Source organism: Macrobrachium rosenbergii, chromosome 52 (genome assembly GCF_040412425.1).
Source record: "Macrobrachium rosenbergii isolate ZJJX-2024 chromosome 52, ASM4041242v1, whole genome shotgun sequence".
NCBI classification, from domain to species: domain Eukaryota; kingdom Metazoa; phylum Arthropoda; class Malacostraca; order Decapoda; family Palaemonidae; genus Macrobrachium; species Macrobrachium rosenbergii.
In genome coordinates, this window is record NC_089792.1 from 11,872,752 (window position 1) to 11,899,222 (window position 26,471).

General features: G+C 37.4%; 1 protein-coding gene across 1 annotated transcript in view; it reads left to right on the forward strand.

The window, feature by feature from the left end:
* Window positions 1-897: 897 nt before the first annotated feature.
* The window catches only part of LOC136833852 (probable G-protein coupled receptor Mth-like 1), a 41,009-nt gene continuing 15,435 nt past the window's right edge, over window positions 898-26,471 (forward strand). The window contains exons 1-5 of the mRNA XM_067096154.1: window positions 898-1,139; window positions 8,149-9,794; window positions 10,165-10,243; window positions 22,034-22,212; window positions 24,477-24,632. Of these exons, the coding sequence (XP_066952255.1) occupies window positions 9,542-9,794; window positions 10,165-10,243; window positions 22,034-22,212; window positions 24,477-24,632 (667 nt within the window). The 5' untranslated portion in view covers window positions 898-1,139; window positions 8,149-9,541. The remainder of the gene's footprint in view (window positions 1,140-8,148; window positions 9,795-10,164; window positions 10,244-22,033; window positions 22,213-24,476; window positions 24,633-26,471) is intronic.

Sequence of the window (26,471 nt, forward strand, 5' to 3'; positions counted from 1 at the left end):
TCATATTTGGCTATAGCTGAATGATGTATTTATTTTTTATTTTGTTTATTTAATTTATGTTTGATTGATTTTATTTGCTAATCTTTTATCTTCCAATTTTCTTATAATTTGTTTTAATTTATTTTAATTCATTTTGCTTACTAATTTTTTAACTTTTAATAATATTTTAACATTTATATTTACATTTTATATAGTTAACTACCTATGTACTCATTAGATTTATTCTCTCTCTCTCTCTCTCTCTCTAAGCTCTGCTGTTGCTAATCTCTTGCAGACACGATGAGATTTAGGAAGAGTAAGCCAGTGTTCAGAAAATGTCTTGAAGGGTGTATGGGAAATTTCGTTTTCCCAATCGAACATTTTGTCTTTCTTTCTTCATGAGTTTCATTTGATTCTTTTATAAATCGTACTTTTATCCCATTGATGAAGAATTCATCAGTCGTAGTATAAAAGAAGAGAGTTGACTACTGTATTGACGTTTTTGAAAATTGTCCTACTATGATAAGAAGATATTCTCGTTGAAATGATTCGAAATGTAAAATGCTTGAATTAAAGGAACCACTACTTTCCTAATGTTATTTTTATGAAGAGAAACTGGTTTCAGGGTCCGGGAAGTAAGTGCCAATTAGCCATTTTATGTGTAGGATGGATAATCAAGAGCTCATAATTTCGATTACGCTTTCTTTTAGGTCCTATTTGATAAGCAACGCGTCACTGAAATCAATTCAAATAACAAAGATATCATCAGTTCTCTCAAACGTATTCAGACGAGAATAAAATTCTCGAAATGAAGAACATACGCAAAGGTGGCGATATCTGGCAACTAGCCACCACCTTGTCGCGGTGTCAGGTAAAAGGGAAGCGTCTCGGCATCTTGCAACATTAGTGTCTCAATAACCGGAAAGTTTCTTAGGTGCCGGACGGTCTGTTCTTCATCACGGCTCTTGTTCTTCGTGTACCTTCTTCGTGGAATGTCTGATTCTGTTCTGAAGTTTTTTCAAGTGTGTCTGAAGTTCGCTATGGACGTGAAGAATGTTCAAAGCGTCGTTGGCGCCCTCTAGAAAATTTACCTTCTTTCAAAGTGGAAGAACTGTTCGCTCGCATTGAAGTTTCTGCTTTTGAAAGAATCGAAGAGGAAGGTTAGTTAATGTCCAAGAAAATCGTGGATGTGGTTTTTCATTATAATAGAAGAAAAGCTTAAGAAATAGCGGAGAGAATCTATTCCACGTTAGCCATTTCCATTAGCTATAGTTTTTGTGAACAAATCCTAATCGTTCCAAACAATGACATTAATGTTTACCTTTTTTCTTTCCTTAGAAAATATTCGAATGGTACACATTTTTGAAAGTCTGGATACATCTCCGAAGTTCAGGTGACTGACCTACCTCTCTCTCTCTCTCTCTCTCTCTCTCTCTCTCTCTCTCTCTCTACAAAAACTTGCATGGGGCTGAATCTTGCAATAGATACCAAACACAGGTAAATGTGAATTGGTAGATCTGGGGCAATTGAAAGAATTTCAGGGCGTCTAGTTGGGTATTATGACGAAGGAAACGTGAAAGGTCAAATGTTTTGAAGAAGAATGAAACGTGTGCTCATGGTGACGCAATTAGGGAAGTAGGGTGCACACAAATCAGAGTGCACGCAAGAGAGAGAGAGAGAGAGAGAGAGAGAGAGAGAGAGAGAGAGAGAGAGAGAGAGAGAGAGAGAGAGAGATACCCATGCCTGAAAGGATTCTACGTAGTTTGTAATCGGTAGCTGTTAAGAAATCATGACTTTCCCAGTAAAATGCGTTGAGAGAGAGAGAGAGAGAGAGAGAGAGAGAGAGAGAGAGAGAGAGAGAGAGAGAGAGAGAGAGAGAGAGAGGTTTGAGAGGTACTCCTGTTTGCAATAATTTGACTGGTTTGTAATAGGCACTCACAAATAATCTTGACTTTTTCATAGAGGAATGCGTTCAGAGAGAGAGAGAGAGAGAGAGAGAATACCCATGTCTGCAAGGGCTCTATGTGGTTTTGTAATCGGTAGTTGTTAAGAAATCATGACTTTCCCAGTGCAATGCGTTGAGAGAGAGAGAGAGAGAGAGAGAGAGAGAGAGAGAGAGAGAGAGAGAGAGAGAGAGAAAGAGAGAGAGAGAGAGAGAGAGAGCACTCATGTCTGCAAGGGTGTACGCGGATTGTATTGGGCATTTGTTGAAAAATCATAATTTTTTCCCAGTGAAATACGTTTAAATTGTTCTGATTTTGACGCATTGTTTTCCTCGATTGTTTCTAAGGTGAAAATAATAATAAAAAATAAACATTCAGGTGAAAGTTTAAAGTCCGCATTCCTTCGTCAAGCACTTGAACTCTGGTCTACATACTTGCAGGCACTTCCATTTACGCCAATAAGACATAATAATAATAATAATAATAATAATAATAATAATAATAATAATAATAATAATAATAGGTCAAGATTAGTTCAAAGAAGAATAAATTTGAACTGAATATCCGATTTGCCCTTTTTTTGGAGATCTGAGAGATATTGATAAATTACACAGAAAAGTTGAAGCTGGAGTCTGAACACAACTAATCTATTCGCGTTAGCATTCCCACATTTGGTTATGTAACAAACCTGTAAGAAGGTTTATACAATGGAAGGAAATCTTATTGTCGGATTAAAGAACATGATTCAAGATTTTTGAAGTTCACTCAGTAAAGTATATGTATATATATATTTATATGTATATATATAATATATATATGTTTATATATATATATATATATATATATATATATATATATATATATATATATATATATATAAATATATACTATGCATATATATGTATATATATATATATATATATATATATATATATATATATATATATATATATATATATATATATATATATATATATATAGTGTGTGTGTGTGTGTATGTATGTATGTACATATATGTAAAGAATTCTCGATGCTACAGAAACTAATACGATTCCAAATGACATACGACGTTACAGGAATAAAATGGTAATAATCTCTCTCTCTCTCTCTTTCTCTCTCACACACACAAACTCTCTCTCTCTCTCTCAAAAAAAAAAAACTGGTATATATGAAACCTTTGCCAACCGCAGGCGATAAAAGTTAATCTCTCACAAGCTATTTTCTTGCAGTGGTTGGAAGCAGTTCCCATCCCATTTACAAAAATCAAAACCAAATGAAAAATAAATTCTAAACTTGACTTTTCTGAAGATTTGGAAATCATCCTGAATTTGTTTGTATACAATAACCTTTTCTTACCCTTTCTTTGTTTCATTAGACTATAATATCTCTTTTATGGTTTTTTAAGTTTTCCTATTATCAACAACCATTTTCATCTGCCGTTTGTCATTACCGTCTTGGGATACGGACTGTGACCTTGGAACGAAGCCAGAAAGAAATGCGACAGGATTTCGTAAGCCCTCCGGTACGGATTAGTAGATAACCTCCAGAGATTTGTTTGGGAGTCGTTATTGGCCCCTCTGTTTACGATAGTCTTCCTTCCAGCCTCCAGCACACTTAGTGGTTTTTTTTCATGACCCGAGAGTCCATTTCTCTCTCCCCTCCTCTCTCTCTCTCTCTCTCTCTCTCTCTCTCTCTCTCTCTCTCTCTCTCTCTCATCTCCGGGTATTTCTTCTTTTTTTTTTTATCACGATGTTACCTGAGGTACTCTGTTACGCAACCATCAACGGCTTTGTGGGGTATCCTTATACAGTTCTTCTTACATTTATATTTATTTATTTATTTATTCGTTCATTCATTTTTCATTTTTTAATAAGTGGTCTCTTTTTTTCTTTCTGTGTTTCCCTTTACCTCTTGGTACTTTCTTCTAATAAACACCATTTTCTTTAGAAGCTTGAATTTCAAGTCAATGGCCCCTGTGGGCTTGTTCCATGTGAATAGGGTTCATCTTCAGAATAATAATAATAATAATAATAATAATAATAATAATAATAATAATAATAATAATAAATGTGACACTTATTCAACCTCTGTCTTATTCATAAACAAAATGCAATTCTTTAACTAATTAACTGCTAGACTGAATACTTTTTCTTTTCTTGTTCCTGACTAAAAAACCAGCAACAGTAGTAGTATTAGTTTCGGTATTAGTAGCAGCTTTAGCCACAACACCAGAAGGGAACAACAAAATCCCATTAAAATTTACTTAGGATTAAGATATCTCATTCTATACTTAGGCAGTTTTTCCGCCAACTGACTAGTTTTAAAAAAAAAATCTCTCTCCGGCTGCGCTGATATTTTGCCATCTCTTGTGACATCACTGTCAAGGACACGGACCTTCTTGGCCTCAAGAGTTGCATACCAGTTGGGCTGGAATGCTCCGGAATCCGTCAGTCTTTTTTATAGACTTCAGCTGATAGAGAAGCCTTTTTATAGCCCTAATAATGTGCTGGACTTCATTCTCGTACGCATTTCTGCCCCATGTAACGCCAATGTTTATTTGTATCTACCACCCTTAGGCTGATAGCGTGCCGGACTTCATCCTAGCAAGTATTTCTGCCCCATATAATGCCAATGCCCGAATTTTTATCTGTACTACGACCTTTGGGCCGAAACAAGGATATATCCTGAAACTGGTGTATCCCCAGAACCACCGGTGGAAAATTTGTGGCTTAGGTCTAATGCCAGCTTGGGAGAATACGTGCCTGTACCGTTATAAACTTGTTTGAGACTCGTGATAACTCTGACCCTCCCGAGGATCTGAATATGTTGACGTCACAAATTATGGTTCGTTTCATCCCTATCCCCTTCCCCTCCCCTCTTAAGCATACACAAGCACAAGCACACAAACCACACGCTCCATACAGGCTGGTCTGACTTAGTTTGAATAACAAACCGTTGCTGAAAGTGGTCGTGAGATTGACTAAGAGAAATATAATGTTAATAATAAAACAAATAAATAATACGACGAAGTTTCTTTCTGCACAGCCGCTACAGCGTATAACAAAGACCACCAAAAATAGATCGATCTTTCGGTGGTCTCGGCATAATGTTGTGTGAACCGAAGCCCATGAAACTTTCAACCACGGCCCGGTGGTGGCCTATCCTATATCGTTGCCTTAAATAAAATAAAAACTATTGAGGCTAGAGGGCTGCAATTTGATATGTTTGATGTTGGAGGGTGGATGATCAACATACAAATTTGCAGCCATCTACCCTCAGTAGTTTTTAAGATCCGAGGGCGGACAGAGAGAGTGCGGACAGAATAAAGTGCGGACGGACAGGCAAAGCCGGCACAATAGTTTTCTTTTGCAGACAACTAAAAATTGCTAGGAATGATAAAGTAAGAGTCCTCTAACTACGCAATTGATGCATCTCCTCTGATGTACTTATTTAAAAATCACATCACTTAAATTTGCTTAAATAAAAAATTCCAAGTAACCTTGAACTACACCAGACGAAGTTTTCTTGTCTAAAAATATATAAGCCACTTCTTCTCTCTAAGCGATATCGCTTTAATCTTCACAGAATCATTTTTCTTGGTAAGAGAAAATTACTTAATAAGCATATGCTGTGTTGCCTTCAGCTCAAGCTTGCTATCTTAAAAAAAAGCTTTCAAGCTCAACATCTTTTGTTGATAAAGAACTAGGTATTGTTGGTTAGAATTTCTATATCCACAAAGATAAAGTTTTTTGGAATAATGCTTCAGATAATTTGTGCCACATATTTGGAATATTATCTTTCTGAATGGATGTTAGATGTCAGTAGCCTCCCAGGCAGGATCTTAGTTTTCTGGACAAAATTGCTCCATGTAATAGCTTTCTTTTTCCCTTGTTGCAAGATATCTGTTTAAGTATCTTGTGCAGTCACCTCTACACTTAGTGCAATCGTTGCATTTTGCAATGTTAGAATTCATATTTTGCTGAGGTGGCCCAGTGTCCTTCCTCCTGTGTATTCTAGGGCTGAGGAAGTCTCTCAAATTGTTATGGATACTTTGTTCGTATGTTTAGATTTATTTGCTTTTCTGTTTTTTTTTTTTTTTTACTTTACTATACATATCTTGTCCATATCCATCTCTTATTCAACACATGGACAATCTAGTCTATGGAAGCTTGCGAAGTAGAAGGACTTGTTTCAAGTGGATGTGCTGAACACTTTCAGCTGATTCGAATATCTGAAGAACAAAGGCAGCTGATTTCAACTAGAACCGAGAAATTTTATTCGACCTGGTGGAGGATGTCACTAAAACCAATTTCATAATAAATTTCACACACACCACACACACACACACACACACACACACACACACACACACACACACACACACAGATAAATGCAGACACTGACGGACATCAAGGAAGAGAAAGAGTATGGACTTTGAATCTGCCGAGGGAAGTAGACATTAAGATACAATCAAAATGAAAAAATAGCTCCAAATCTTGAATTAGTGAGAATTACCATAATTTCGACTCTAGATAGGATCCAGCATAAGAAAATACTTTCAATATGACTTAAACTCTTCAGGTTGGGCTTTTCTAAAGCTCTTACAGGTGCAAGGAAAATTATTAGTTTTATTTGTTTGTTTGCATATTAAAATTTCAGAATCGTCTCAAAATGGCAAAAGCTAAACAAGAAAATTTTTGCAACAACAAATATTTTACACACACACACACACACACACACATATATATATATATATATATATATATATATATATATATATATATATATATATATATATATATATATATATATATATATATATATATATATATATTGCTGCATCTTCCCAAGCATCCAAGCCACCAAAAGCTTAATTTAAAGCTGAAAAATAAAACACAGTGTATTTTTAGCACTGCCTGGCAAGGAAGGGCAAAAGGAATATTGGCCCCTCCCTTAATCCGTTAATTGAACTCTGTATATCTCTCCCACTTTCTCTTCTCGAACATGTGACTCTGTGGAGCCCTTTGTTTCCAGACACAAGGTTGTCAGGAGATTAAGTATGGCTGGAGGCAGAATAGAGCTGGCAATGCAGATTAAGAGAAAGAACACCTGACATGAACACCTGGCACTGATTCATAAATGATGCGCGCATAGGGAAACACACCAACCTCATCTACCTGTGGATGGCCTCCTAACCCCTGATCAGAAGTCATATAAGGGCCTCACTGAAGGAACAAGAGTTAAAGACACAGCTGGACACGAGCAAGACACATCTTCCCCTTCCATTGCCGCCTCCTTCAGAGAACCATGCCCCTACCCCGTGGTCCTATCTTGTAGGGGGCCTTAGTATTCTTACCAGTGAAGCCCTTAGCCCTCCTCTGCCGCCATTATCCTCGCTGAGGCCACCTCTTCTATATGGTAAAGTGATCTGTTTTAATTCTCGTATTAAACTTCCTGTTCCATTTCTAAGTGCCAGTATTTCCATATTAACCTTGCCTTGTTAGGGTAGTGTTACATAAATGCCTGTGTTTGAATAATTACATAGAATCGTGTGTTCAAGGCTTCTTTGGCACCCTCTGTGCTCACCTTGTCCTATGCATATTTTGGTGTGTCCTTACTGGTTTTTAATTCGTAAATCTCTCCGTTTACAGAGGGTTTGTTAGCGGTGAAAATCTCTCTTGACTGTGCCTTGTATCAGCATCGTCACACCGATGGATATATCTTCAAGTGTTCCCAGTTATAATCAACTTCTCAGGCCTTGCCTGCCTGATTACTTCATTTCATCTTCTGATAGTTCATTTCATGCAAATACACGTAATCTTAAACTTACCCTAACGTGTTTACTTACAACTACCTTGTGAGCAGAGCCCTCAGCTCAGTTAAATTCCCCATTCTTCCTTGTTTTTTTACGATTTTCTGAATCAACAGCAGTCAGATTTTATACAAATATCGAGGTAAGTAACGAAATAATTCATTTAGAGCCTATAACTGGCTCATGATAAGCATTTCCCAGGTTAAATCGTAAATATATATACACACACACACACACACACATACACACACAATATATATATATATATATATATATATATATATATATATATATATATATATATATATATATGTTTGCATACATACATTCTATATATTATGGCAAAATCAAACTATTATAAAAAGTGACATATTAGTTCAGTGGACTCATCCTTTTATTTCTTGTTTCTTGCAGAGGAGTGAAATTGCTGTACGTCAGTGACCAGTCTGTGTATATACAGTTCCAACATGGAACTTGAATTAATGGGAAGCTGAAGATTCTTGCATTTGCATATCAGTACACTTCATTCATGGATGATGCACGGCACAGAATCAGTGTTCTGATGGGTTACCAATGCTAATAAGAAAAACTGGGATAAATGTAGCACTATCACCGCAAACCTCATCACAATGTGGACATCTGCAATCTTTGGTATATTGCTGGCACTAAGTGCTTCACCATCTAGTGCAAAATCACATGGTTTACAGAATGCTACACTTACTGCTGACGATCCTCAAGAACAGGCAGATGAGAACGGGTCTGTTGTGTACAGTGTCGCTCTTCGGAAATGCCTCTGTGACACAGGCGAGGCATGGAATGGAACAGCCTGTGAAAAGAGTGACTCAAAAAGTATGATTCCAGATTTGCTAGGCCTGTGGAGTTTTGACAATTTCCACAACGTTACCATAGGTGAAGTTTGTCCAGGAAAAAGTGTAGAGATTGATGTAGAGCAATATCTCCGTCATTCAAGTGATTTATACTTGAGTGATGCTGGCGAACTAGTTGTCAGTCTGTATAAATCTGAAAATTACTGTTTCGAAGACTATAAACTACCTGGTGAACCTATTAAAGTCATTGCTCGGATTTGCATGGAACCTCCAACGGTGCCGAGCTGTTGCCCACTGGGACACTCGCTTGATCTTCATGGCAACTGTAGTCCCACTAGTAGCTATGACTTTTCACCAACAGTGATGGTACAAAATCAGGGCTTGGTGTGGCCTTCAAAGACCGCTATTTCAGAGACGAATATCTCCTGCACAGACATGGAAAAATTGTCAATACTTGAACTCAACCATGAAGAGGTGATGATGCACATTAATGCCAATGCAGGTACGCATTCTGCGTGGACTCCATCTCTTTGCATCGATAGTGTGGCATTCAAAGGGAACTTCTGCATAGGTGTCCAAGAAAGAAGTGAACAGACTCCAGTATATCTAGCCAAATTTTGCATCAGGGATCTAGAAAAGGACCATCAGAAGCAGTGTTTGGGCAAGTCTTGCATCCGGAAGTGCTGCTTAGAAAATGAGTACTTTGACCAAGGCTGCCAGCTGTACCTGAAAATATCACAAAATTACCCCAACCATTGTTTTATGACCCCAAGCAACTGGAGCCTGCCATCGAGCCAGAAAATCTGGCTTTTGTGTACGGTGAACCCTTCTGCGATGAAAAATATCTGCTGGTGCCTGATGAGAATGGAGAAAACGAATTCAAGATACTTCAGACTGGGTACCTGTACTCGGCCTCATTACCAGAGCATTATCCTCCGACAAAATACTGTGTGGAATCCCACCTGGGAGATGAAATCAACATGGCTGTGGTCTGCATGCAACAGGACCCTTGCTATGAATTGCAAAGAAGTCTCTATCCATTCCTCGTTATCATTTCTTCAGGATTCCTGGGGATTACCCTGTTTGTGTATGTGTGTATTCCAGATATGCACGCCAAAGTGCACGGGAAATGCGTTTCATCTCATGTCTCTGCTTTGCTGATTGCTTTCATCACCCTCTTCATAGTGCACCAGTTCTCGCAAAAAGTGAACACCTTCGGCTGCAAGTTCATGGGTAAGAGAAATTGCAATGGTCTGTCTCTCTTAAATAGTAATTGCTTAAGACAACATTTCATTTCCCAAACTCAGCAAAGAATTCATGAGAATTGTCTTAGAAGTCCTTTAGTGTATTTGTAACAGCTTTAAGATAATTTTGAAAGAAGACATGTATATAAGTTAGTGAAGAACATAGGTTTACAAAAACAGCCCAATTAAAGATGCATACATCTAATGGCAAACTTAGCTTGAAAGAATGATGTACAGAACCTTGCTGACAGTGGATTTTCTTCCAAAGAAATAACTACACACTGAGCAGTAAACCATACTTGTGCATATTATGAAGTTCATGCAGTTGCCTTGTAATAAAAGAATCTCAATCTTTGCAGCGTCAGTGATGCAGTTAAGCTTCTTGGCTGCTTTCTTCTGGCTTAATGTCATGTGCTTCGATATATGGTGGACTCTCAGGTAAGTTCCTTCACTTTTGTTGATTAGTAGAGTGACTGGATTATTGTTATTATAATTGATATTATCATTTTTACTATTATTAATATCTGTGAAGACCTCCTGGATTCACCTGGAAAATCTATGGAAATCTTCCTTCTCTTGAGTAATGCCAAGAGGCTCCCCCAACCAAAAAGATGTTAACATTTATAGATAGTTATGATTCTCAGTGTTTGACAATTCCAGTAGTATCTTATTTTTGTATTTTTGGATTTACACTTTAGGAAGAGTTTAACGAACATCCACATTCATGTGCTTGCAATATGTTGCAAAGGGCAAGTTTGAAAACGATCAAATTTGAGAGCTTCCTCAAGCCAGCTCAGCTTCACCAGTAATAACAATTTATTAGCTAGCCTAAATGAAAATCAAGGCATAGGCGCAAGGACACTTTTGAGGACAACTACAAATGTGGGTTCCAGTGAGTCAAAAAAAGCCCCGGTATTTTCCAAAAATTAGCCGATTCTCTCGTTCCATTTTTGGTAACCCAGACAGCCATTCGAGCTCCTAATTCCCGACTGGCATGTCATAAACATGTCGGCAACACATCGCACTCACATCACAAACAGGTTGAATACAGGTCAGTGACTTGTTGAACACAGGTCAGTGACAAAACAGGCTGAACACAGGTCAGTGACTTGTTACAAACAGGCTGAACACAGGTCACTTTTTAAAACAGGTTGAACACAGGTCAGTGACTTTTTAAAACAAAACAGGTTGAACACAGGTCAGTGACTTTTAAAAACAGGTTGAACACAGGTCAGTGACTTTTAAAACAAACAGGTTGAACACAGGTCAGTGACTTTTTAAAACAAACAGGTTGAACACAGGTCAGTGACTTTTTACAAACAGGTTGAACACAGGTCAGTGACTTTTTACATACGGGTTGAACTCAGGTCAGTGACTTTTTACAAACAGGTTGAACACAGGTCAGTGACTTTTTACAAACAGGTTGAACACAGGTCAGTGACTTTTTAAAACAAACAGGTTGAACACAGGTCAGTGACTTTTTACAAACAGGTTGAATAAAGGTCAGTGACTTTTTTTACATACGTGTTGAACTCAGGTCAGTGACTTTTTTGAACACAGGTCAGTGACTTTTTACAAAAACAGGTTGAACACAGGTCAGTGACTTTTTACAAAACAGGTTGAACACAGGTCAGTGACTTTTTACAAACAGGTTGAACACAGGTCAGTGACTTTTTACAAACAGGTTGAACACAGGTCAGTGACTTTTTACAAACAGGCTGAACACAGGTCAGTGACTTTTTACAAACAGGTTGAACACAGGTCAAAGACTTTTTAAAACAAACAGGTTGAACACAGGTCAGTGACCTTTTAAAACAAACAGGTTGAACACAGGTCAGTGACTTTTTACAAACAGGTTGAACACAGGTCAAAGACTTTTTAAAACAAACAGGTTGAACACAGGTCAGTGACCTTTTAAAACAAACAGGTTGAACACAGGTCAGTGACTTTTTACAAACAGGTTGAACACAGGTCAGTGACTTTTTACAAACAGGTTGAACACAGGTCAGTGACTTTTTACAAACAGGTTGAACACAGGTCAGTGACTTTTTACAAACAGGTTGAACTCAGGTCAGTGACTTTTTACAAACAGGTTGAACACAGGTCAGTGACTTTTTACAAACAGGTTGAACACAGGTCAAAGACTTTTTAAAACAAACAGGTTGAACACAGGTCAGTGACCTTTTAAAACAAACAGGTTGAACACAGGTCAGTGACTTTTTTACAAACAGGTTGAACACAGGTCAGTGACTTTTACAAACAGGTTGAACACAGGTCAGTGACTTTTTACAAACAGGTTGAACACAGGTCAGTGACTTTTACAAACAGGTTGAACACAGGTCAACTTTTTACAAACAGGTTGAACACAGGTCAAAGACTTTTAAAACAAACAGGTTGAACACAGGTCAGTGACTTTTTACAAACAGGTTGAACACAGGTCAGTGACTTTTTACAAACAGGTTGAACACAGGTCAAAGACTTTTTAAAACAAACAGGTTGAACACAGGTCAGTGACTTTTTACAAACAGGTTGAACACAGGTCAGTGACTTTTACAAACAGGTTGAACACAGGTCAGTGACTTTTACAAACAGGTTGAACACAGGTCAGTGACTTTTACAAACAGGTTGAACACAGGTCAGTGACTTTTACAAACAGGTTGGGTCAAAGACTTTTTAAAACAAACAGGTTGAACACAGGTCAGTGACCTTTAAACAAACAGGTTGAACACAGGTCAGTGACTTTTACAAACAGGTTGAACACAGGTCAGTGACTTGTTACAAACAGGTTGAACACAGGTCAGTGACATTGATAATTCTGACCAGTGCTACGTGCGATTATACGGCATTTGCCCCAATGTTCGTTCTCCACTTGCAGCCTTTGATTTGGCTTCAACCTGTTTGTGTATATATGCGAGAAGTTGCCGACGAGTGTTTATAACATGTTTTACAAACTTGTTACCTTGAGGAGCACACAGTAACAGCATCAGAGTAGTGGAGACACATGAAGGTCCGAAACACATATGATTAAACTTTCTGAAAATGCAGTTGACAGGGAATGAGTTTGGAATGATAAAGAAGAAATTGGTATCGACGAAAGAGTGGATAAAATGCCACACAAAAGTTGCAGTTCTAATTCTTTCGGGGAGACGGGACGAAACTTGCACATTCGATTCAACGAACATCAAGGGGCGTACGATTTGGGTCTGAAAAATGTATTAGTCAAAATCAGCTGGGATCACGATCACAGGATTACCAGGGAAAGAGTCAGATGATCAGTTACAGTAACTGTGCTACATAGTCTCATTAATTTTGTATTGAGATTTGTAACTGGAATGGAATGGAATATAGTGCTTGGGCCAAAGGCCAAGCACTGGGACCTATGAAGTCATTCAGAGCTGGAAAGGAAATTGAGATTAGGTAGGTTTGAAAGGTGTAGCAGGAGGGAGGGTGCTTAGCAAGATGGAAGAAATATAATATGAATGGAGGTACAGTAAAGGGAATGAAATGGGTTGCAGCTAGGGGCCGAAGGAACACTGCAAAGAACCTATAATAATACTTACAAGTGCATCGAGTGAGGTGCACCGACGGCGCCACACCCCTACCGGGGAGATTTGTAAGTAGCCATTTCTTTTGCAGTTTAGAAAAATTCTTGTATGATAAAATAAGGTGATAATTACATAAATGATACAGATTATGAAAACGACTTATGCATTTTTCTTTTTACAGTAAAACGAGCGAACGATTTCGCATTGTAAACTCGTTGGGTGGCACTGTATCCAAGTTATGCAGTTGCCAGATTTTCTCGCCACCATCAAGCCAATTCCTGTTTCCAAGTAATATACAGCCAAGTTTTGCTAATGAACTTTCCGGTCTACCTAAGCGCTCTTATGCTGACTTTTATTGCTCGAATAAGTGACTTTAAAGAAGTTCAGTGACCCACAAGTTTTTACTCTGCGTAACTTTTTAGGTGGAACGTTGCTGTCATAAATTCTGCGTGCATAATCTTTCCAGCCCTCTCTCTTTTTTTTTCACCTCAAATTGCAACATCATGCACGTCATATTTTTATATCAAATTTGATGTATTACCACACTGTGCAGCATTATAGTCTTTAAGGAGGTTCACTGAAAAACTGGGTTTTGAGAATTATAAATAACCCATGAAGACTGGTGGCTTTCATTCTTGCGATGTGAATGATTCTGCAGGTTCAGGTTCCTGAATTTTCGGCACTGGAACAAACCTTTAATATTTGAAGCTCAAAACGATTTTATTAATTGCATGATGGTAACACACTAAGACCTGAAACTGTGTAAAACTGGATCACGGCATTTGCTCAGATATCGAGCAAACGCGCTTGGTAACTTCTTGCTTGCTGGAACTGGAAGTCAAAATATGAAGTCCAGTTTGTCCCCAACTGGCTAGACTTCTATTTTTATTCTTTTTTACTGCGAGATTCGTGGTCCAAAGTGCCTTTGGGAGTTTTTATGTCTCCTCAACCTAGCCCCCGTTTGGGAACCACGCAAACACACGCTTCGACTCTTTTTTTTCCAGAAGCCTGGTCTTTTGTTCTAGACAAGATTTGGACTTGAATTAGACAGCAGCAGGAGATCCCCTTGTGAAATTTATTCTTTGAAATTTAATGGAACTGTGCTTCCAAAATTTAATCACGTTAAGTGACTTTTTTTTTTATTGGGATAAATGGGAATTTGATTAATGCTTTCCTTGTATTTTGAACATAGGGCCACTCTTCTCGCTTTAGTTAATTAGAATGTGGTGATGACTGATCCCATTTTGAGTGATGCAGAACTTGTTCGGTGGGTATGTCTTCAGAGGCAGGAATTGGTGAATGCTGACAATCGTATATTTTTTTTTTTACAACTAGGCTTCCAAATTCCCTCATTAAATGCTCCTATGAAGCAATTGGTGGGTTATGAATATTGTCAGTTATGATCCAGTTGATAAATCGAATGAAATATGAAGGGACACTGATTTGTTAAAAAGGTGTCAAATTTACAAACATATTCCTTACTTCTGTACGCTTTGCTTATTAGTACAAATTTTCAGTGTCAAAGTCGACATTTAAAAGATTAGAATCAAAGTCTCGAGGTATCACCTTGGTTTTGAAACCCACCCACTCAAAAAAATTGGTTTTACCAGTAAACACGTGCGTAGCTTTTGGCTATCATGGTTATCATGCATTATTCATAGGATCTCATGAGAGAGAGAGAGAGAGAGAGAGAGAGAGAGAGAGAGAGAGAGAGAGAGAGAGAGAGAGAGAGAGAGAGAGAGAGAGACTGCTACTCATCAATTCTGCCTATGTTTACCAGGGTTATTTACTGTTACTAAGTAAGGCTCCCTCAGGTATAAATGCAACCGCAAGGAACACTCAACTTGAGTAATCACCTTGCCTTTAAGCATATTTTACTAACCGCCTCATGTCCTTAAATGTAATACATGAAAAGCTATGCTTTCTTTTTTAAATGTCTTCTCCTCCCGTAACTCGTTTTACAGGTATTGTTCAAGAACCTTGAGAGTTAACTGGTCGCTTAATCATCTTAATAAAATAGTATAAAATTTGATGCTTGTCTGTCTTGGTAAAGAGCTTTAATATTTTGATTGATTAGTTTTTTTAAGACTTTCGTATTTTTTGGGCAACAGTAAAAGGAGTTGATGGAGACGCCTTTAATTTGAGGTATAAGAATTTGTTATGCTCTGTCTGTTAGCTTAAAAAAGAAAAGTTAAATAGATGAAACAAAACTTTTAAAATTCAGAATCTCATAAATTTAGCTTTTTTTTTTTTACGGCAACAGTGAAAAGACACTATTTAATATGAGGCGTGTTTTGGATTAAGATAACAACTGGAAACTCTGTTCTGAAAAATCTAAACTAAGCAATTAAAAACAGAAAAAGATTAAAAATAAATGAAACCAAACGTTATAAAATTATCATGTGTTTTTTTAATTTAAACCCTGCGCTTTTTCCTAATTCATCATCAGTGTTTCGGGATTGGAACGAGCGTATAAACTCTCATGGCAAAATTCCAGGTCTTTAATATGACGAGTAATGAAAAGGAAAAATCTTACTGGGTATAATGTCCCGAGAGATTATGGATGGGACTGAATTTTATGTTAACCAGAAATGAGATTATTCTTACACCTCCCCAAACCCCATTATGCATCAAGGCTGTAAACGGGCCGGTTCTCCAAATCTAGAATACTTTTAAAGGGAAGTTGTGGGCGAAGCAAGGACCTCCCGAGCTGCCAAATCTTTCCGGGCTTAGTTTTCTTCAGCTAGGTCAAATAAAAAATGGTTGTCGGGATGTGACAGCGCATTATTTATAATTGTACCTGAAGAATGAACGATATTCTTCACTGCAAAGGTGGCCCCGATACGTAGAAAGTATACTTTTTTCCTTGACGAAAATATTTGCGTCAGAATTCTAAGATCTGGAAAAAGTGTCTGGACGGGTGGCCCTTTGATGACAGATTAGTCTGACAATATTTGTGGGCTAGCGATGAACACATAATGGATTTACAGGTAAGAATGGCAGTGCGATTTAGCAACTGAACAACGGAAGGAAGTAAACTAACTAGTCGGTTTTATGCTTAAAACACCGTAACTGATATCCTATCCAGGTTGGTTTTACTCTGCATTTTGCCGGAAGCAGGACTAGACTAGCCGCTTTCGTTTTGTGAGGTCCTGATGCTCCCAATGTTCTTAAAGCGAATTTTGCTTGCCCGGTAAATCCCCCCCTTACCACGGGAGATTTTTTGGGGGAAATCTTTACCAGTTTTTCCTTGAGGCCGGTTGGGTTTTTTTGGGGGGGTGGGGGTTCGGCAGAATCTGCTGTAGACTTGTTTATGTAGATGGCGAGGGGATGCTAAATCAATTCTGTCCTGGTTATGTTAGTGAGTTAGAAATGGGTTTTAAGAAGCATTTCTTATTGATAAATTATGATAATAAATTATTACCATAATTTATCATAATAAACTATTATCATAAATTATGATAATAATTTATTTAATTCTTGGTGAATGGACATTTCTCTTGGGGCAAGCGAAAGTTGAATATTCCAGTCCCGTCTCCAAAGTATGAGAGACAGGTCAAAATGGCAAAATGCTGGTTTTTATCGTTTATTAAATGACGCAACTGTGAAAATAAATGAATATATTATGCAAAATTGATCGTGGAGAGGTCCACTTAACGATCTTTTATGCCGAATGCCTCTGATCTTAAGTATATCTTGTGTAGATAACATGGCTACGTACTTATAAAGATTTGACTCAGTAGACATGAAAGAAAGTGACTTTTAGTCATTTCATGGCTATTTTTTTTTTGAGAAATATTGGCTACCGCTTGCGAAATATGCCTGCAGGTTTGAAGAGCCTTTCAAGTCATGCTATTACGTAAGCAAAACGAACCCAGCGCTGAGTACGCACCTTGATCTTCACGAGGTTTGTGACAGATCATTCTGCGTAAGAACTCGTCCGCAAAGTGATGCTGTTGAGAAGCAATACTGAATTTCATTCGCTGTTCATAGATAGTCATTCTCTCTCTCCCGTTGATATATGAACTTTCATTCTTTTCCGAAAAATGAAATCATACCTTCTTCATATGTCATTTGTATAGATTCTTATATTAATTCTTTCGTGAAACAGATAGCAGCAAATCCTGGTTCTTATACTTGTTCTCAAGAGTTTACCTGAAAGCTCAACAGGAAGTTTAAAACTCAGCAGCCGCGTCGCTCGGAGTTTTTTTTTTTTTGCTGAACAAATTTAACAAGTGGATCCCAAGGTTACTCGAATGAATTGCAGATTTTGAAGCTCATGTCCCCCCCGGGATATAGAAGTAAAAAATGAAGCAAAATAACAGGACGAAGCACTACCTTGCTTCCAGATGTGCAGTTCCTTGCAAATAAAGAATAGACAGAAACACTTCAAATTCTACATCATTAATGTTTCGACTTAATTGATGGCTAATTCTTCAAAAGGTACTGACACATTAGAAGATTCTTATCAGCTTTTGCTTCTTGGGAAATCATTGTTTTCGTAGACCTATTCACGAGGGAATATCGATTCTCTGGGATTCTTTTCTGTCATAGAGGCGTTTTCGTTTATAGCCTTACAGCAGGTAGCTTTTGTTTTTTCTTGTATGACCAAACTATGCTCAGTACAGCCTACAACCTTTGATCTTCATGTCCATTGGTAAGCGATGGTATCAAGCAAGAACTAGTTCTCTGTAATTGGTTACTGCCTACAGTGAACCTTGAGCGATGCTTTGCAGGTGGGACTCATATTCTTCTTGCAAAGTCCCATGTTCCTTTCGTCCTAACAACATTGCTTTGTGTTTGTGGCTTTATAGCCATTCCATCTTGGCTCTTCCCATTCAATTGAGACTTCTTTACATTTTTTTACCCCAAATTTCAGGCCTCACTTCAAGAACAGATCTTTCAGGGCTGCTCTTTGATGGTCTGAAAATGTGACTCACTTGCCAGGTTAAACAAATAATAATAATTAATAATAATAATAATAATAATAATAATAATAAAAATAATTATGAAAGCTTCCATTAATATGAAATATGCTTCACTGTTCCGTTATTCTTTAATCTCTTCTTGATATACATACTCATCACTGACTTGAATTCTCGCTTTTAATTCCAGACACATATTGCGCAGCTTCCTATGGTTTTTAGACAGCTATTCCTACTTCAATGATAATTTTATAACCTGAGCCCTAGAACGGCGGACTCAGCACGAGCCTTAGCAACTGCGCGCACTTTGTTGTGATCAAAGCTGGAAAGATGACTCGCTGATAGCTAATAGTTTATTAGTCTTGTTTACCGTAATTACAGGAATGTCCTGTCTTTAATAAAGGCGTGCTGCTAACATATAATGACCGTAGCAAATCACGTATAAATAACAATTAAAAACGAATCATATAAGCCAACAAAAAGGACATAAACTTTAAGAACTTGGGTTGAATGTGGGAGATACTATCATTACCTCAACCCTTGTGTTTTGACAGTTACGCGGTGAGCCGTCGCCACACATTCTCTAGTTATCTATTACGGCTGAATGGCTCCGTAGTCGTATGGTTACGGCTGTGTTAAGACTGTATTTTTGATATGATTTAAACCCCACTTTTGACGCAACATTAACATCCCTCAATACTGAATGATACTATAATATTGAGTTATCTAAAGCTCCACGATTTTTGTGGATACCCTTCATTCGCCCTTCATCCGCCCGAGCATTTGAGCATCGCTATAGGTTCTTTACCCTGCCTCGATCTTAAACAAACGCTTTTGTTTTTATTTTTCCTTTTTTTTTGAAGGGTTAGGGGATTTTGGACTTAATACTTTTAACATCACGTCATTTGTAAAGATTACTGTGTTTAACAATGACTTTTCAGTTTTCCTTGCTAGATATAAATGGGTATCAGTTTGGTCTGTTTGACAGGCTTTAAGACTAAAGTGCAGTTTGTTGCTACTGGACTGAATTCGATGTATTAATCCCTAATACAGTAGCATCCCAAAACTGTAACTCCTCCCTCGGAATATACAACGTCAAAAACCGCCCCACACCCAACGTTTTTTTTTCTTAATCCTGCGTCAAATTTTGCTCGTCATGCACAGACTGTGATGCGGTCACGTACTCTTCTGTTGGACAAAACCACTATTTATGTCTTTCCTTTTTTTTTTTTTTTTTTAACTGGCAGGTCTTGCGGTGGTCACACACAAAGTTAAAAAACCAATATGGATTAAGGAAGTTCGATAAGGATTTACGTTTACACAAAAGTGCATTTCATAATGTACGCTATAATTTTCCTTGTCTGTCATTTCCTAGTGTGGTGTAAGCCACTCATTTTTGTAATTTCTGGTAATAACTCTGGTAATAATACCTTCATGCGTGATGATGTTAAAAATTACGGGAAATAAAAATGATTGGGAATGACTGAGTCTAACTTAAACTTATTCACGACAAAATACATATGCATACGCATACACATCTCTCTCGGTATAGAGTAGAGTATATATATATATATATATATATATATATATATATATATATATATATATATATATATATATATATAGAGAGAGAGAGAGAGAGAGAGAGAGAGAGAGAGAGAGAGAGAGACGTTTGTGTGTGTGTTTGTCGTGAATAAGTTTCTGTTAGACTCAGTCATATCCAACCCTTTTTATTTTTTGCATTTTTCAGTAACAGCCTGCATGACGGTGTTATTACCAGATAATTGCAAAAATAAATAGCTTACACTGAACTAGGAAATGACAGACAAAGAAAAACTGATATATATATATATATATATATATATATATATATATATATATATATATATATATATATATATATATATATAATACACACACACACGGATGCGTGTTTGTGTATATACGTGTGTAAGCTTGGAATCGTTATTATTGTTATTGACTTAACGTTCTATTAATTCCCAAGTCTGTTTAAAGTAAGGCACGCAGTCCCAAAGATCTTTAAAATCATTCCGCTAAAAATAAAACTGACGAAATAATGGTGCAACAATGAACGATTGAACGTGGTTTCAGAAGCACCTCATATATTCGGGTGTGAGGACCCGGCCCTGTTCGTAGTCCCAAATACCTGGGAAATATCAAAGGTTAAGGTCACGTCAAAGACATCCTCCTATTCTTCTTCTTCTTCTTCTTCTTCTCCTTCTTACATGAACAGGTAAGACTCACTTAAACGATACTTCTGAATTACTTCTATAAGTGTGTTCGATTTTATTACTAAAAAATGGTAAGATAGAGCGACGTTCTTTTCGGAATATTTTGCTAAGTCATCAATCTCTTTTATTTAGACTCATACGCAACATATAGCTTTCAAAAGAGTAACATTAAATAAAAATAGAAAATTACGAAAAAGTCGATAGCACGTGCTGCGTTCAGTAGTTTAACGTCAGCCCCTTAAATAAAAATAAAGAAAACAGGTTTATGTCAAGGCGAAGGGGAAAAACAGAAACTTATAGAAGATCCCATCCCAGATAAATAAGACCAGCGATCACCTCCTCCATTCACACACTGTAGTACCAGAGGTGCCCTTCTTCATACTTGGCAACAGTTTATAGGTGACCGACGGCTATGTTCGCGGGGATTTTTTGGCGGGATTTTTTCGCTGCTCTCTGGGGCTGATGGCTGGGGTTGGGTCCGACTTACGTAAAAGGGGATGGAATGCGAGCACATTTACTAATCACTCTACGATATATGCATGATGATAGCACTTTTACATACGATGGAGCATTGCATAATAGGGCCTTCGTCTAAACGGGCGGATATGATTGTTACCTAAAACGGGCAGCATCAACTATGTTTTGTTAAAAAACAAGACACTCTTGGCTAAAGAGGAAGTTTTGTCTATTGTTGATATGCTGTACTTATAATCTTATTTAGGGTACTATTCTCTCTCTCTCTCTAAAAACACCCGAAAGACCGTGGGCAGCTAGGCTATTACAACACACTATTTGCATTTTTATAATTTTGAAACCAAGGGAAATAATTCCGTTCAAAGATTACCGTTTCAGAAAGAATGAAGTCATATTACGTTGTTTTAGAATTTTTATCAACGCTGGTAAAAGAACGATTAAAGCTTAACATATTTGTTAAAATTAGATACCAGGTGTTCTTACTACTAACAACAAATAAACATTATTTCCATCAGAATCAACAATGTCAAGACTACTAGCTTCATGTAAGTTCAGGTTCTTGTTTATGCATGAATTGTACGTCATATGGGCTTAAATCTTTATGCATGAATTGATCGCTCTTGCCGTGTTTTCCAAAGAAGCTTAGATTTTCTATTCAGTTAATCATTATTGTTTTGCTTATGCAGAAAATGGGGTATCTACTTTTCGAGAGTTGCTTTCAGCACAACACCTATCTTTAACTTTAAAAGTTGATGCCTCTCTGATGACACGTTGCAAAAAGGGACCAGTTTTATTTTATTTAGCTATACCAACAGTCGATCTTTCGACAGTTCCGCCCTGTGTAACCTTTCCTGTTGTTTCATTCATTTCTTCTTCCTGTCTAATAAATTATCTCTTCTTTCTGTAGTTCTTCTTTTACTTCTTTCAAATGAACGCCATATTCTTTGGAAGCCTGAATTTCGAGTCACTGCCGCCTGTGGAATTGTTCCATACGAATAATAAAAACTCTGAACGAAACTTGTTTTGTTTCAGGAGCATGCGTCTAGGCCCAGAACCAAGCGAGCAGTCCCGACTTCGATTCAGGCTCTACTCCCTCTACTCCTGGGGATGTCCTTTCGTCATTGCCGTCATCTCTGTTATTATCGACTCGCTCCCGGAAGACATCGAAGTTATCAGGCCCAGATTTGGAGAAACCACTTGTTGGTTTGACGGTAAGTGGAGTTATTTTTTTGTGACGAGTTTCGTCCGTGGGGATTTTCCTGCACGTGTGAGATCCTGCCCCAAGTGTAAATGCGGAGTCATCCGTGATGCTTGGTTCATTTTAATTAACATTATACGGATTTTGATTAAGCCGTAAGGGGCAACATATAACAGAAAGTTTTTGTGTTACGAATTAATGTTAATCTTGTACTGCATATAATGTCCTACAATTTGGCGTTTTCCATACCAGAACAGCTATTTTTAGACTTTACAACACACATCTCTTAGGCTGATCTAGTCCACATCATCGTGCTATGCCATTTCCTTGACGTACGTTTGCTTGAGATCAACAAGAAGATCTCGTCACATTATTGTTGTTTCAATGTTTGAATAAAATTTGAAGATTCATAACTTAATGCATGTATACCTAATTCATTTGACAGAAGTATTCTTATTCAACTCTGAACACCCTTCAACAAATGATAAGCAACATTTCATTCAGTTCACTGAATTACATTAAGAAGATTATTTTTACCAATTCCTTCGACGACTGACAGGAGAAAGACTTTCGGAAATATATTTGACCGACCAACACTAATCTGTTACGGATATAATTCTTAAAGACTCACTCGAACAACTTGTTTCTTTTCACCGAGTTTCATGGCTTCCGTCGGAACAACATTTGACGCATCAGTGAAAATGTTGTTGTTCACGCCTGAATTCTTTTGGTCCTCAAAGGTCTTCTGTAATTGTATGTCGTTTTTCTTTGAGCCGCCTTTTTAATAAGCTTTCAAAAGGCAGTATATTGGTATTTTTAGCTGACTTCATATCAGTTCTAAAATTTATTTTATTTCTTTTACTAGAGTTTATTTGAACAGGAACAACTAAGAGCTTTAACAACTATATATATATATATAAATATACACAAAACACACACATATATATATATTGTGTATATATATATATATATGTATAATTTAAATATCTTAGTTGTTGTTGCTGTTCAAATTAAAACTCTAAAAAGGAAGCTTTTAAAATCTTGGTGTGTGTTTTTTTTTAATTGAAACAGCATTATATGCGTATTCGAGTTCTCAAATTTGCATCATTTCTCCAATCTTACCTTTTTTCACAAAGGTAACCTAACATTTTCAGTAGTACTTAACTGTTATACTGCACTTTCACTTGACAAGACTCCGCCAACATTAAACCTACATCTTTTAGTTTCATGGATACTTATAAATAATAAATATAATACGCCCACTTACCGTGCTGTAAGAATAAAAATTAAAATACCGTTTTTTTTGGAAATATATTAAAAACGCTAAAATTCACTACAGCTTCAAGACCAACTACAGTCTCCTCTTCAGGTGATCACAGTGATTTTCATGTTTCTGATATATTTCCAAAACACAACTGGGTTTTAATTTACTTTAAGTAGCTTTACTTATCTAACTGGATTACCGTAGTGACGTAATACCTTACGTAATATTGGTCTGTAAATGAATGTATAGCGCTTACGTGTTCATGCTAATTACACTGTCATTAGAAAGTCATCAGCGACTCCACCCAAGACTGATTTCTAGATTTCTCATTTACTCGGTGGCTTTCATATTTCCCGAGTAAGAAGCTGTAAAAATGTATATATTATTCATTCTTATTTTCTGCAGCATTCATAAAATGTGAGGCGTTCCTTTTCAGATCTGCTTTTCATTCATTAATGATGAATAGGAACTACAGAAAAAAAATTATTTGAAAAGCTAATATGTACGATTCAGTCTAATTTCTTTTATATGGGCATTTATTTATTTGTTTATTTTCTGCAGCATTCATAAAACGTGAGGTGTTCTTTTCCAAACCTATTTTTTATCAATTGATAATAAATAGGCCCCCGTATGGGGGCAGTGCCGTCAGTGCACCTCACGGGGTGCTCTGTAGGCATTACTTAAGGTTCTTTGCAGAGCCCCTTCGGCCCCTAGCGGCAACCCCTTTCATTCCTTTTACTGAACCTCCATTCATATTATCTTTCTTCCATCTTTCTATCCACCCTCTCCTAACAATTATTTCATAGTGCAACTGCGAGGTTTTCCTCCTGTTACACCATTCAAACCTACCAATTCCATTTCCAGCGCTGAATGACCTCATAGGTCCCAGTGCTTGCCCTCTGGCCTAAACTCTATATTCCATTCCATTCCGACGATAAATAGGAACAACAGGACAAAACTATTTGAAAAATCTAATAGGAACGATTCAACCTCACGACTTTTCTTTTGTCTAGGCAACGAAGGATCAAAATCGATATGGGTCTATTTCTACGGGATCATTCTGGTGATCATCGTTGTCAACATCCTCTTCTTCTGCCACGTCATGTACATACTGCTGGCTCAGCAACGGACTCTACTTTGGAGAAGACTTGCAAACAAAACTGGGAGAGGTAAGAGGAATAATGGCATCATGTGAGATGGAAGAGGGAAGGGGAGGGGTTACATAGAAGATAGATACTACCGATTGATAGAACCTGAGATACTGGGAGAGGTCACTGTAGGGTCACTATAGGTCACCTCTGACCTACTGACCATATGATGTTGTATTGTCACCGGAATTGAGTAACCATGCAAAATTTCAAGTCCGTCGGACAAAGGGAACAGGTAAAAAATTGAGCTACACGGCAGGCAGACAGACAGACAGATGTAAATTCAAGTTAAATAGAAGCATGTAATATATATATATATATATATATATATATATATGTATATATATATATATATATATATATATATATATATATATATATATAGTGTGTGTGTGTGTGTGTGTATATATGGGATGAGTTGATGGACTGACCCCGTCGCAGCTCTGTATGAAAGAAAGAGAGCCCAGCAACTTACTGCCTAGGCTAAGATTATCTCCTGGGCAGGCCTTAGTACTATAAGTTCTGCCCTGAAGTACCCTGAACCATCCTGAACCACCCTGAACCAGATTTCACTACCTCTACACAAGTTCAAATAGACAGAGGTCTATCTATCGGCCAAGCTAAAGCAGAAAGGAGGGTGTCTTTAGCTTATTTTGGTGCTAATCTTTACAATATACATACATACATACATACATATATATATATATATATATATATATATATATATATATATATATATATATATATATATAGATAATATATGTATATATATAATATATATATAATACATATATATGTATATAATATATATATATATATATATTATGTGTATGTATGTATGTACGTAAGTATATGTATGCTAATGTGTGTGTGTATAAACCAGCAAAGATTGGCATAAATAAGCAAGACATCTCATCCTTCTGCTGTGACCAATGGGCTATTGTGAACTATGTGAAGTGAATGTCTCAGTGATTTCAGAGACCTCATCAGAGAATGATGCAAAATGTACAGTGGCTATTAACTGAATCTCTTCTCATGCAGGAGCTGCGACATTAGTCAGTCAGTAAGCCCTATACTACACACACCTTTTACACACTCATATATATATATATATGTATATGTATGTATATATCAATATATATATATATATATGTATATATATATGTATATATGTATATATATATTACATGCTTCTGTTGGCAATTCTACATCTGTCTGTCTCTGCCTACCGTGCTAATATTTTTACCTGTTGACGAACAGAAATTTTCACATGAACCAATCATATGTTGAAGGTATTCTACAGTGAGCAGTGTCGATTCCCCTCGGCAGCCATCTGCTCTTCTATGTAACCTCCTTCCTCTTCCATCTCTCCTCTTTCACAAGCATGATCAAGTGTTAATTTAGCTGTGTCCTTCCTCCCCTTCCCTCTTCCTCCTCCTTCCCCACCAACTATTTCCATCCCCCACCACTTCCCCCCTCCTTCCCCTTCTGGGCATATGATTAAGTGTTAATTTGGCTGTGTCCTCCCCTCCCCTTCTCTCTACCCTCCCATTTCCCTTGCTTCTATCCCTCCCCCCTCCCCCTTCCCCTCCCCTCCCTTTCCCTACCTCTTCAAAGCAGACATCAGGTGTTGATTTTGCTATGTCTCCCCACTCCCCTACCCTCTTTTGTCCCTATTCCCTCCCCTCCTTCCCTTCCTCACTCTTCTGGAACACGATCAAGTGTTAGAATTTAGATGTGTCTCCCCATCCCCTTCCTCTTCCTTCTCCCTCCCCTTCCCTTCCCCTCCCCTTCCCCTCCCCTTTTGGAGCATGCAAGCAAATGTTAACTTAGCTGTATCCTCTGTCTCCCCTTCCCTCT